We start from the raw sequence: 14,221 nt of genomic DNA, 5'->3' as shown, positions 1-14,221 counted from the left end.
AGCAATCGAGTCAATCTCGTTTTGTTTACAAAACACTTAATTTCATATTTCTACATCGTTTTTAATTTGATTATGCTGTTTGCAATGCTTCATGGGATTGTAGTTCTTTCCCTCACTAAAGTCGTTAAGTCTTTTTGTTCCAATTTTCAAAAACTTTTTTTGCTTCAAATCAAAGTGTGTAGTTTTGTGATTCACCTTGTAGCTGATTGGTTCGGTTCATGGCTCATAACTCTTTAATGAAGACTTTTTTTAAAATTCCTATGGGAAAAATGAATGGAAAAAATACCAGTGCCACTGAAAAAGGGGGCACTAATGCACTCTATTTGCTTTAATGTGCAAGAAAAACACTGACATGTTCAAATCTGAAGGATTTTGGATCTGCATGAAACATTTATGTTGACATCCTCATAAACTAGTCTGAATAGAGTTAATGAAACTGCACTATATGTGTTGGATAAAATATATAAATGCTTGATTGAGAAAACGAACGTTATTTGAAGATATTTAAAACAGTACCATTTCATGCATCTCTAAACTGATACAGAATATCAAGATGTTAGTTTCTCTTCAGAAATTCACATTTATGCATGTGACATTTTGCCTCTATTCAGATCAAATTACAGTGCATTAAAGCTGAAAATCGAACCACTGACTCTGGCATTATTAGCATCATTCCCTACACACCAATAAACATGCTTGAAACCAGATCTACATATAGTCCATTATTCATATCTGTAAGGTTCAAAGGTCAAATAAACGTTGTCCGCTCTTGTCAGATTCAATAAAACAGTAAAAGCCTCTGGACTTGAGCTGAACTCTTAATCTCCGCTCTTTCGCCTCAGCTCTCTTCACCGCAAAGACAAAATCAGCATTTAGTCGCTCATTTACATTTCAAACTAGCAAAACTTGCTGCTGTAAGCATCACTGACAGACCACTGCACATTCAGATGAATCTCAAGTAACCCGTCAATAATAGCTCACATTTCACCTCAAAAACTAAAGACATGCATATTTTGCTTAAAGAAACTGAAGCCTAATTTTAAGGCCTATTGAGATGGAAATGAAAAACTCAAAGGTAAAATGTCCATTTTTGAGTGAAATATGACATCAGTCAAAGAGCTGGAGAGAAAGAGAGAACAAAAACATCCAGAATCTGTACATCCAGAGATCTTCACCCAGACATTAAATTGAGCCGACAAGCGTTTTATGCTATTAACTCCAGGAAAACTGCTTGATTCATTGGGTCTCAAGAATATGATTTCACTTAAAGTGCCTTTATGCTATTTTAAAGGCACTTAATTTTGGTCTCCTACAATACGTTCACATGCATCAAAGGTCAAAAAACATTATAATATTCATTTTAGCATCAGCTTTTTTCTCACAATGTCTGAAAAGGTTCAATAAAGGATATGGTCTCTGTAAACCCTGCTCTGCTCTGATTGGCCAGACGGCCCAGTCTGTTGTGAGGCGAGTCAAAAGTAGACATTGTTCATGGGCAGCCAATGAAGACTGGCATAATGCAAATATAGTTAAATCAACTCTGCTCAGAGTACATATGGTCCCTCTCTAAGTAGTGTTAAAATAACACTAAAGCAGAGTTAAAGTTAGTGAGATAATTAAGCAATTAATTAAGTAATGATTGCACAGTAGTGATGAACACCTGCTGTTAACAAGCAGAATCACTGAAGAAATAAGAAACACAAGAACTACAAGTGACTTTAGTCACAGCCTTATTAATTGCTTAATTATCTCATTAACTTTAACTCTGCTTCAGTGTTATTTTAACACTATTTAGAGAGGGACCATATGCACTCCGAGCAGAGCTGATTTAACTCTTGGGATTTTGCTGTGTATGTAAGTTTGAGCAGGAAGTGAGACTGGAATTACTGAGGACTTGTTTCAGTTTAGAATTGCTTCTTTCTTTCCAACTCCATTCATCTGCATTTTGATCTTTGCAGACGTTTTACATTCACAAACAGCTCTAATTCACACTACATGAAAGGGAATATCTGAAAAATCATAATGGGGCACTTAAATGGCAACGATTAATTCATCTATTAATGATTCTTTCACAATTTTGAGGAAGAAAGATGTTTGGAAATGTTTTATCATCCACATCAGCACAAGAATACGTTCCACAACCATTAACGGAATGTCATAAAAAACAAAAGAGAAGTGATTCTGAAAAAGAAATAGATTTTGATTCTCAACTGCTAAATGGTTTCCCATGGCCGTACAGTGAACTCTTTGATATCCCTCGTTCCTCATTTCGGCATTCAAAAAACAATTTGTTTCCATTGTGGCTGTGACTCATGTCCCTCTTAAACTGAATATCCAGCAATAAAGGAAGACGAGAGGTTACAGCCGTGAGATGTTTGTCTATATCAGCTCTGGCTGAGACTGGCACTTATGAAGACCTATGTGTGTTAATATGTGCCGAGGCCTTTACTGCTGGAACTGAGAGATCAAAAGAGCCTCAGAATCTGTCCTTCAGACCTTCAACTGAAGATCGACCCCGTCTGCCAAGGTCATTCTGAGGTGCTGGGGCTATTTTCTGCAGATAATGCAAGGACAACCATTCACTGCACTTCTACAATGCCGTCTGTACATGTGGCTGAATCCACTAATGACTGAAATGTTTCTCAACAGTTTTAAAGGAACAGTTCACCTAAAAATTTAAATTGTCAATATTCACTCACAGTCATGTCATTCCAGACCTGAGCCCCTTTTTTTGTGTGTATGACCCATACAGTACAGTCTTTATTATATAGCTATAACATTTTTTTCGAGTAAAAACCTTAAGGTTTTAAAACAATATGAGGCAAATGAAGTAAATAATGACAGAAGTATCATTTATGAGAGATTTATTCCATTAACCCTCTGGAGTCTGAGGCTGATTTGGGGCCTGGAGAAGTTTTGACGTGCCCTGACATTTGTGCTTTTTTCAGTTGTTCATAAACTGTATTCATTACACTGTATTCAGCACAAACTAGGCTACCATAATATGTGAGGAACATGTATGTACATGTTTTTGAAGGAATACTGTTTATGCATGGTTATTGAAAAAACAAAAAACTTAAGTCACTGAAATAAGGCCAAAAAAAGTATATTAAATCTGCATTGACAAAACTTCTGGGTATTGGAGGTTGTAGACTAGAGTTTTTTCTTCAGAATTATGTAAAAATTATGCTGCCTACTCCTTCATATAAAACAATATATTGATTTAGTTTTTGTAAGACACTTTTTGTCAAGAAACACAGTATGCGTGGAGGCATGAATCATCATAATGGGTCATTTACGCCTGAGAAGACAAAAGAATCGCATAATAATGACCTGAAATGACTTGCATATTAATGAGGTTTAGTCAGGTAGGCTGTGAAAAAACCCTCTGTAATCATGTCCCAGCTCAATTTAAAATAATGGTATTCTATTATATTCTTCAAAATATCATGTATTTCTGTGATGCAAAGTGTTTGAACAATTATGTTACCTCTATGGCATTTCATATAGACTTTTAGCTTAAAAGCATGCACATTTGGAGAATTATTGATGGATTCTCATATGTTTATGTCAATTTTCTATACAGAGGAGTAATATTCAATATTTATTGTCATCACTGTGAGCACTGGATACTGTGTTTTCAATTCATACATGCAGCCGGAGGGCGCTCTGTACACCTTCAGGCCACAAATTCATATAAAGAAGAAAAGGAACTAACTGCATGTCTACTAGAGATTGCTAACCATGGCTTTAACATCCAGATAAACACTTTTCAGGACAATAAATACACGATTGAGACAATGCATACAAGTATTGCCTCTGAATTTGCCTCTGAATAGCGCTGGCTCCGTGGGTGTGGCCGCATTAGCGGGTAATGAGCTGAATCACAGACTTCTGACATGGCTCTCTTTTCATACAGATTATTATTCATACAGAAAACATTTGTTTTCGATTTGACTTGCATGATGTAAAACCTGACATTTCAACATTTCTTTAGACATAAGTGTCATTTTTTTGTCATTAGTATTCATAAGTTACAGTTCATTTTCTGAGAACTATCAGATTGGAGTTCGTGCAGAGGTAGACGAGAGATCACGCATCATGTTAGTTTTCTTTATTTTACAAAAAGCACAACATTGTGTTTTTACTCTGAGTGTACACAAATAAAAGAAGATATTCTATAGTTTCAATTGATATATTACTTGTGTCTCTATGACAAGAAATGACAGAGTTTTTTAAGTCTGTTTTACTGCAATGTGAAAAAAATCCTGCAAAATGTGCCGGCGAGTTAAAGGACTCCAGAGAGTTAAAGGGGGCCTATTATGCCCCATTTTACAAGATATAAAATAAGTCTCTGTTGTCCCCAGAGTGTGTATGTGAAGTTTTAGCTCAAAATACCCCCCAGATAATTTTTATAGCATGTTAAAATTGCCATTTTTGGGGGTTGAGCAAAAATGCGCCGTTTCAGTGTGTGCCCTTTAAATGCAAATTAGCTGCTGCACTCGGCCTAAGAGGGAGGAGCTTCAAGAGCTTGTTCTCCCCTGTCAGTCAGGACACGTTATAATGTCAAAAACTGCGAATATATGCTGCATGACCACAGAACAGGTATAGTTTAGTTCAATTACGGTTATAACTTCTATTGTCTTCTTGTTTTTATCCACTATATTAGTAGAAGCCAGTTGTACCGGACCCCGTTCGACTTTACCGATGAGTTTTATGACGTTTTTTGTACTTCACACAAAATATGAAGCATCTGTTTTCACTCTAGAAAATCACTGTAAGAGCTTAATAAAACAGTGTAAGTGTGCATTAAAATATTATCCATAAACTCTCTCCCTTGTATTATCATCAACATACACAGCGAAGTACACAGAAACAATCGTTACAACTAACAGAAACAAATATATAAAAACCTTATGCCTTTTCGGGTAGTGCTTAATAAACGGGTAAACTTTATATCCGTAAATCAACTCCGATGAACTGTAATAAAGTGCTCTCACCTTCATTACTGCTGTATCCAGTATCACTCTGGAGAATGTAAGCTGGATCAAGAACAGTTACTGATCTATCCTTGAGTAACAACTTTTTAGCACAACCTCTGTTTTGTATTGTCCCTTTGTACTGACATTCGTTCACAAAGCAGTGAACTAATGTGAACTAATGTGACATCACACCGCCAGGGATCTGGAAACCTCTTGTTCTGAGACATTGCTTATGATTTATGGGTATTAAAAAAAAAAAAAGTTGTGGTTGGATGTTTATCAATATCGGGTGGTTGTGTATACACACTGCCAACACACATTTATGTCCAAACACCATGCAAAAGTGAATTTTGTATAATAGGTCCCCTTTAAGAGCAATCGGTTTCCTTAAGAGGCAGGTTGCGTGGAAATCTCTTAATAACTGCGACATGAATCGATGTTCACAAACCCTTTTGATGTAACGATCGATGTTAAAGCCAGCAGTTACTATGATAAATATGGTCTTAGCTTAAACACACAGTATTAATTCATGTAAAAACCACAGACTGGCACATAAAACTCTTAAAAAGGCTTTTTATTCATTAATGGATATCAGGAACTTATTCTACCACAAACCATCAATCTTGGATTATTAAATTATTTTGAGTCTCTTTTATTCACGTCGGCTGCTCGACTGCTGTGCATTTTCAGACATTTGAGACGTCATGTTCACTTAATAAATACCGTCTAACTGCACATATATCAAGAGTCTGTGTTCATCTGTCAGCGGGGCAGAATTATATACATTATGAGAGCAGCGTGCATTACGTGATTGGTGACTTTAGACTATATTAGAAGGTAATTTACAAGAGCAAATTGTGCCACTGATTGCACAATTTTTTGTTTGCACTGTTTTAGCATCTGATTCAATAAGGAACAGTTAGGTAAACTACACTGTAAAAAAAAATATTTTAATAAACAAAACAATTTACTGCGTTTGTCCAATTTATTTTTCCACTGTATTTGAATTGGCTCAACTTTTGGGAAGTAAGTAAAACTCAAAACAGCCCATGGAAAAAAAATAAATATAATGAATTAAAATAGCTCAAATTTGTGGTCACATGTGAGATACATGTCACACTGCAAAAAAGATGTTCTTACTTGGTAATTTTGTCTTGCTTTCCAGTAAAAATACATAAACTACATAAACCAAGACACATTTACTTGAGAAGCAAAATTACTTATGATATTAAGTCTTGTTTTATGAAAAATGCATCAAAATGAAGCGAGTTTGTGTTTAAAACAAGAACAATATCTGCCACTGGGGTCAGTGGGGTATTTAGTAACTAAATACAGCTGTGAGCAGCTATAATCGGGGTTCAAGCGCTTTAAGGCCTTTAAGCACATGCGTAAAAAGGTATGTTTTATTTAGCAAGTCTGTAACCATCTCAATCATATATGGAAAATACCACTTGCAGCAAATACAGGAAATTTACCATAGGAAATATATTGTTTTTAAAGCTTTTTAACAGTTATTGAGGTTGAGCCAAAAACCTAGGACTAGTTCACTAAAGTTGGTTTTTGAAATAATCTCCAATATTTAACGAATGATTTGATGGATAGCAGCGGTCCTAGAAGCAAAGTTGACCAGAATGAGGAGTTCAACCATGTTGTATGAATCTCGTGGGCATGCGCAAAGGCCTCTAGGCCCAGCGAGTTTCGTTCTGATTGGCCTCCGTTAACCTTGTCTGATAGCTGCTCAAACTTCATTGGCCAATGGTGGACATGCTTTTTGAGATATGTCAGTGTGCTCATAGACAATCATGGCACCTTGGACAAAGGCTCTGTATGCCAATTGTCAAGTTAATCGGACTAATGGTGATGTAGTTATCGCCAATTTCATGTTTTTTTATATTATAGCACCACCAAGTGGACAGTTGCCACGTCCTTTTTCACACGATCACAGAATGAGCTCTTACAAAGGTGTGCCAAGTTTGGTGAAAATGTCTCATTCCGTTCATGAGTTAGAGCCGTTTTAGTAAAAGTGGCTCCACCCACTTCAAAAGTTTTGGCGGCTTTTAGGGACCGTGAATCGAAATTTCAACTTTTTTTGATAATTACTGACAATTAGACTCTGGAGAATCTCACTGCACTGGTTTGGTTCCGATCAGGCCAAAAACCATGAGCCATTATGTTATGAGCCATTTCGTACTTTTGACCACTGCAGCGCCCCCGTCAGGCCGATCGGGGCGAGCCTTGGTGATGTTGTCGACTGTGTGAGCACTACCAGCCCTCAAAAGTTTCAAGTCTCTACGACTTACGATTTGGTCTGACCGATCACTTTTAGGGGAGAATGCTGATTCTTGGAAATTTTAACAATTACAACAGGGTTTCAGAGCAACGTGCTTGAACCCTTAAAAAGATGCATGTTTTTATGCTGAAATATCAACTGTTTAATATTCTGGTATTGCCTTGTGTCTGTGAAGGATAAATGCAATGCTGGCCTAGATACTGATCAAACGAGGTTTAAGATTTTGGAAGCTGCTATACTATTCACTGTAAAACACTGCAGCGTTTCCCAAAACATCAAAAGAAAAATAAATCGCAGAAGGCTTATGATGCTTTTGAGAAACAGTCCCAGTCCTTCAGAGAAATTATCAACTCTTACCACCGTCATCTAAAGCCCTCCAAACTTTTAAAATAAAAAAGCATCCCTTTTAGGTTTTCAAATGTGCTTGTAAAACTCAAGTACACTCTAACTCTAATAAAACTGTGTTGAGCTTTATGGACGCGACACAAAAATGTTTACCTCTTTGTGGGCTTCACTGGAAATGCGGTTGGTGTAACGCAGAACTTCCAGCTCCATGTCAGTCTTCTGAAGACGACTACAGGCAGAGAGAGAGAAAAAGTTAATCATAATAGAAACAATAATGTGAATATGAAGACATAACATCTTAAAGCACTAATAACAGTGATTTTTACTATGAGAAAACTTAAAAACTGTTGGAGACCTTTAATACATGAATGCAGAATTCAACACACTACTGTTCAAAAGTAAAGATTTGCTCACCAAGGCTGCATTTATTTGATTAAAAATACAGTAAAAACTGCAAAATTGTGAAATATTATTATGATTTAAAATAGCTGTTTTCTATGTGAATATATTTTAAAATGTAATTTATATCATGTGATCAAAGCTGAATTTTTAGCATCATTTCGCCAGTCTTCAGTGTCACATGATCCTTCAGAAATCATTCTAATATGATGATTTGCTGCTCAAGAAACATTTATGATTATTATTAATGTTGAAAACAGTTTGTGCTGCTTCATATTTGGAGGAAACAGTGATACATTTTGTTTCTCAGGACTCTTTGATGAATAGAAAGTTCAATAGAACAGCATTAATTTGAAATAGAATCTTTTGTAACATTAAAAAAAAAAAAAAGCATTTACCATCTGTCCTTGCTGAATAAAAGTATCAATTTCCTTCTCAATGACCTCAAACTTTTGAACGTCAGTCCGCTATTGAACAACTGCTCATCCAATCAGAAAGTTTAATGAAGACTGAACGTCTCTGATAAACTTTCAACCCTAATTTTAGCCAAAACACAGCAGGACTGACGTCAGAGAAATCAGCACTTTTTTCTCTCCTTAGTGAGTTACTGTTTTTTTCTTCACCTCCACTGTCTATTCCTGGTCGAGCATCCTCACTTGTGTCTTAATGAAGCTGCTTGCATTACTGAAGCATCTTGACATCTCCTATGACTCAGTGTGAATGTGCAAACTTTCTAATAACACGTCTAAATATAACACTGCACGCACACACTGAGAGAGAGAGAGCGGTAACCCATGGTTACGATCAGCGATGTGATTTTTATCTCTATTCCAGAGCACTGAACGTTTAACACACGGATCATGGGATCTCTTTCATCAGGAATTCTGCAGGAAATATGGGGTTTGTTAAACAGTATGAGGATTGATGTTAAAAAAATATTTACTTGTCTGATTTGACAACTCATGTTGTTTGTGTGCACGCCTTGAACAGTCAACATGAAATCAAAATTGACACTGTTTTTTTAATGCATGTTCTTGGTTTGTGAATAATTCATCAGTGCATGTTATTTGAGAAAAAAATAAATGTTCATATTCATATTTTTTCAGCTGAGATCACTATCAATATCTCAGTACAGATATATATCAGAGGTACACCATCAGATTAAAGAAGCAGAGCAGGCTGTGAATGCAGAATTTTTTTACTACTGAACAAGAAGTGTCTTTCGACCTACATTTCTGATGGAAACCAGCTCTTTTCTAAAGCACTGATCACAGACTTACAAACACATGGAAATGTATCAATAATTCATCACCCATATTAGTAAATAATGTCTGTTTTGGAAAATAAAGGATATTTACGTGTCTTAATTGATTACCAATCAAAAATTCGGGGCAATTCTGACTTTATATCACACAATTCCAACTTTATATCACACAATTCTGACTTTATATCAAGCAATTCTGACTTTACATCACGCAATTCCAACTTTGTAACTCGCAATTCCGACTTTGTAACTTGCAATTCTGACTTTATATCTCGCAATTCTGACTTTAGAACTCTCAATTCTGACCTTATATCAAGCAATTCAGACTTTATAATTTGCAATTCCGACTTTATATCTCGTAATTCCGACTTTATATCTCACAATTCCGACTTTATATTTTGCAATTCTGACTTTATATCTCGCAATTCCGACTTTTCTGACTTTAAATCACACAATTCTGACTTTAGAACTCGCAATTCTGACCTTACATCAAGCAATTCAGACTTTGTAACTCGCAATTCCGACTTTATATCTCGTAAGTCCGACTTTATATCTCGCAATTCTGATTTTAGAACTCGCAATTCTGACCTTATATCAAGCAATTCAGACTTTATATCTCGCAATTCTGACTTTAGAACTCACAATTACGACTTTTCCAACTTTATATCACACAATTCCGACTTTATATCTCGCAATTCCAACTTTATATCTCGCAATTCCGACTTTGTAACTCGCAATTCCGGCTTTGTAACTTGCAATTCTGACTTTATATCGCGCAATTCTGACTTTATATCACGCAATTCCAACTTTGTAACTCGCAATTCCGACTTTGTAACTTGCAATTCTGACTTTATATCACGCAATTCCAACTTTGTAACTCGCAATTCCAACTTTGTAACTCGCAATTCCGGCTTTGTAACTTGCAATTCTGACTTTATATCGCGCAATTCTGACTTTATATCACGCAATTCCAACTTTGTAACTCGCAATTCCGACTTTGTAACTTGCAATTCTGACTTTATATCTCGCAATTCTGACTTTAGAACTCGCAATTCTGACCTTATATCAAGCAATTCAGACTTTATAATTTGCAATTCCGACTTTATATCTCGTAATTCCGACTTTATATCTCACAATTCCGACTTTATATCTCTCAATTCCGACTATATACCTCACAATTCCGACTTTATATTTTGCAATTCCGACTTTTCCGACTTTATATCACACAATTCTGACTTTAGAACTCGCAATTCTGACCTTATATCAAGCAATTCAGACTTTGTAACTCGCAATTCCGACTTTATATCTTGCAATTCCGACTTTATATCTCGTAAATTCCGACTTTATATCTCGCAATTCTGATTTTAGAACTTGCAATTCTGACTTTATAACTCACAATTCCGACTTTATATCACAAAATTCAGACTTTGTAGCTCGCAATTCCGACTTTATATCAAGCAATTCAGACTTTGTAACTCGCAATTCCGACTTTATATCTCGCAATTCTGACTTTTCTGACTTTATATCACACAATTCTGACTTTGTAACTTGCAATTCTGACTTTATATCTCGCAATTCTGATTTTAGAACTCGCAATTCTGACCTTATATCAAGCAATTCAGACTTTGTAACTCGCAATTCCGACTTTATAACTTGCAATTCTGACTTTATATGTCACAATTCTTACTTTATAATTCACAATCCTGACTTTTTAATCACACAATTCTGACTTTATAATTCACAATTCTGACTTCATAACTCAGAAATGCGAGAATAAAACTCAAACTTTTGAGATAAAAAGTCAAAATTACTTTTTTATTTTTTATTCAGTGGTGGAAACGACTTGCAGGTCTTTAGTGTTTGCCAAATGCTTCATCGTGGAGAAGCAAACGGCAAATTCTCTCTGGAAATCTTGGGGTAATAAGTGAATGTGAGGAACAGAAGGAAACAACCATGTTAGCAGGAAAGCAAAGGGAAACCATAATGAGCCGCTTTCCAGCGAGTAATAGAGGAGAAAACCTAATGCACACAACAGCGAGAGAAGCACGCAGACCATTACAGCCAAACACCGGCCTTATAGACCTGCCGGGAGGCTTGAGAGAGAAAGAGAGCGATTGATGGCAAATTGTTTGTGATGCTGTCATGAGAATGAAGAGCTCTCAGTCATGACAGAGTCATTCTGCTGAAATTAGCTGAAGCGTTTCATATGCCTTTCAACAGTGACTCCCTCATCAGAAGAGCATTTGAGTATCATTTGTTGAATATCAAAAATGCACATTTATATGAAGAATAACAATGATTTCAGGATATTTCATTGTGTCTGAATGCTTAATGACGCTCTGTTAGTTAAACACAAGAGTGATTAAACAAGCTGATCTTCTCAAACACATTAAGAACAAACTTTTAAAATGATGCAATGACAATCAAAACACAAAAAGATGAAACAATCCAACTTCACCCACTCCAGTAATTGCCGTCTACTTTACCTTTCATCAATGATCAAACGTTTGCTAATTGGAGTAACTGGCAAACTTGCTTTGATTTTGTTAATTGGACTTTAGTAACAAGCACAGTTTTGAGCTTTAGTTATTAAGACATCAATCACATATAGGCTGCAGAACAAACGTCTAAATGGCATTAAACACAGTGTCAAAAGGTTCAATTGTTTTGACATTTACATCTGCGATATAAATGACACTCACCAGTCCACAATCACAGGGTGCAGCAGGGAATTATTCACCTGAAACCTGCAGGAGAGAAGAAAAACATGATCAAAACAACACAAAATAATGTTGTGTCATTTCCAACACTACTTCTACTGCTTTAACATTTCAACCCCCCTAATGTTTTGTTTGAAAAGTGCGCTTGTGCTCTTTGTTTGACATTTTGCTTTGATATTTTGTATATAATGCGATGACATTCACGTTTAATTACTTTCTCATGCATAAATGTTCCAGTAACAGACAACGGTGAAGATCTCTCAAAATATTTCTCATTAGGAGTCTTTTTGTGCATGAGTCTAAACAGGGCCGTCTTTTTATCCGAGCACATGGAGGATTCGTGTGCTACTTTCCCTGGAATGAGTTTCAGGAACAGAACTCTGAATAATGGATGAAACTCACTGGCTGATGCCTTCAAAGGACGCTTCACGACAGGTGCTGCCGCTGTCAGTGTTCAGTCCTCGCTGCAGACACACAGAGACAGAGACGTTAAACCGTCTCATTATCTCGTTATCCAAGGTAATAGAACAGAAGTAAAATCACACTGTTACTTCCAGTGCAGATGTCTGAATACCACAATTTCCCATAATTCCTAACAGAGGGAGACTTATGAAAACATACCCAGGTCACTATTCACTCATTATATACACATACATATACATTATTATTATTATTATTTAATTATAATTCTCATATATATATATATATATATATATAATATACACATACATATACATTATTATTATTATTTAATTATATATATATATATATATATATATATATAAATATAAAAAAGTTTAATAGTAATAATGTTAATATATATATATAATTAAATAATGATAAATAATAAAAAACAAGTGTATATATAATATCATATATATATATATATATATATATATATATATATATATATATATATATATATATATATATATATATATATCAACATTATTACTATTATACTTTATATATATATAAATGATATTATATATACACTTATTTTTTATTATTTATCATTATTTAATTATATATATATATATATATATATATATATATATATATATATATATATATATATATATATATATATATATATACAATATTAATAATATAATAATATAATATAATATATATTTTTTTTTATATAGAAAAATTATATATGTATAATTAATGGTAATAATGATGGTGATAATAATAATAAACAATATTATCGTATAAATAATTACTAATATATGTGTGTGTGTGTGTGTATGTATATATAATTTATTTTATAATCTATAATTATATAATATATATATATATATATATATATATATATATATATATATATATATATATATATATATATATCAACATTATTACTATTATACTTTTATATATATATATATAAAAGTATAATAGTATTAATGTTGATATATATATATATATATATATATATATAATATAATTATAGATTATAAAATAAATTATATATACATACACACACACACACACACACACACACATATATTAGTAATTATTTATATGATACTATTGTTTATTATTATTATCACCATCATTATTACCATTAATTATACATATATAATTTTTCTATATAAAAAATATATATATATTATATTATATTATTATATTATTAATATTGTATATATATATATATATATATATATATATATATATATATATATATATATATATATATATATATATATATAAATTATATATACATACACACACATATATTATATATACATACACACACATATTAGTAATTATTTATACGATACTATTGTTTATTATTATTATCATCATCATCATTATCATTATTTAACTATACATATATACATTTTCTGTATAAAATTGTAATTACATACATGCATGCATATATATATATATATATATATATATATATATATATATATATATATATATATATTAATAAAATGTAAAAATGTACTAAGTATAATAGTCTTAATGTTAATATATATATATATATATATATATATATATATATATATATATATATATATATATATATACACACACACACTAATTTTTATATTATAAAATACAATAGTAAATGTATACTATTTAGTATTTATATACTATACTATTATTTTATTATTTTTATTATTATTAAATATATATATATGAAATTATATAAAAATATTTTATTTATATATATATAAAAGTAAAATATATACATGAATAAATCTATATAAAA

General features: G+C 33.1%; 1 protein-coding gene across 1 annotated transcript in view; it reads right to left on the bottom strand.

The window, feature by feature from the left end:
* Positions 1–14,221, bottom strand: part of LOC137023486 (xaa-Pro dipeptidase-like) — a 73,672-nt gene that overhangs the window by 38,107 nt on the left and 21,344 nt on the right. The window contains exons 6-8 of the mRNA XM_067390659.1: positions 12,403–12,464; positions 11,983–12,027; positions 7,771–7,846 (exon numbers count right to left, since the gene is read on the bottom strand). Coding sequence (XP_067246760.1) covers positions 7,771–7,846; positions 11,983–12,027; positions 12,403–12,464 — 183 coding nt within the window. The remainder of the gene's footprint in view (positions 1–7,770; positions 7,847–11,982; positions 12,028–12,402; positions 12,465–14,221) is intronic.

Source organism: Chanodichthys erythropterus, chromosome 7 (genome assembly GCF_024489055.1).
Source record: "Chanodichthys erythropterus isolate Z2021 chromosome 7, ASM2448905v1, whole genome shotgun sequence".
Taxonomy (NCBI): Eukaryota; Metazoa; Chordata; class Actinopteri; order Cypriniformes; family Xenocyprididae; genus Chanodichthys; species Chanodichthys erythropterus.
Note: the sequence above shows the minus strand (reverse complement) of the source record. Positions and strands in the feature narration are given on the sequence as shown.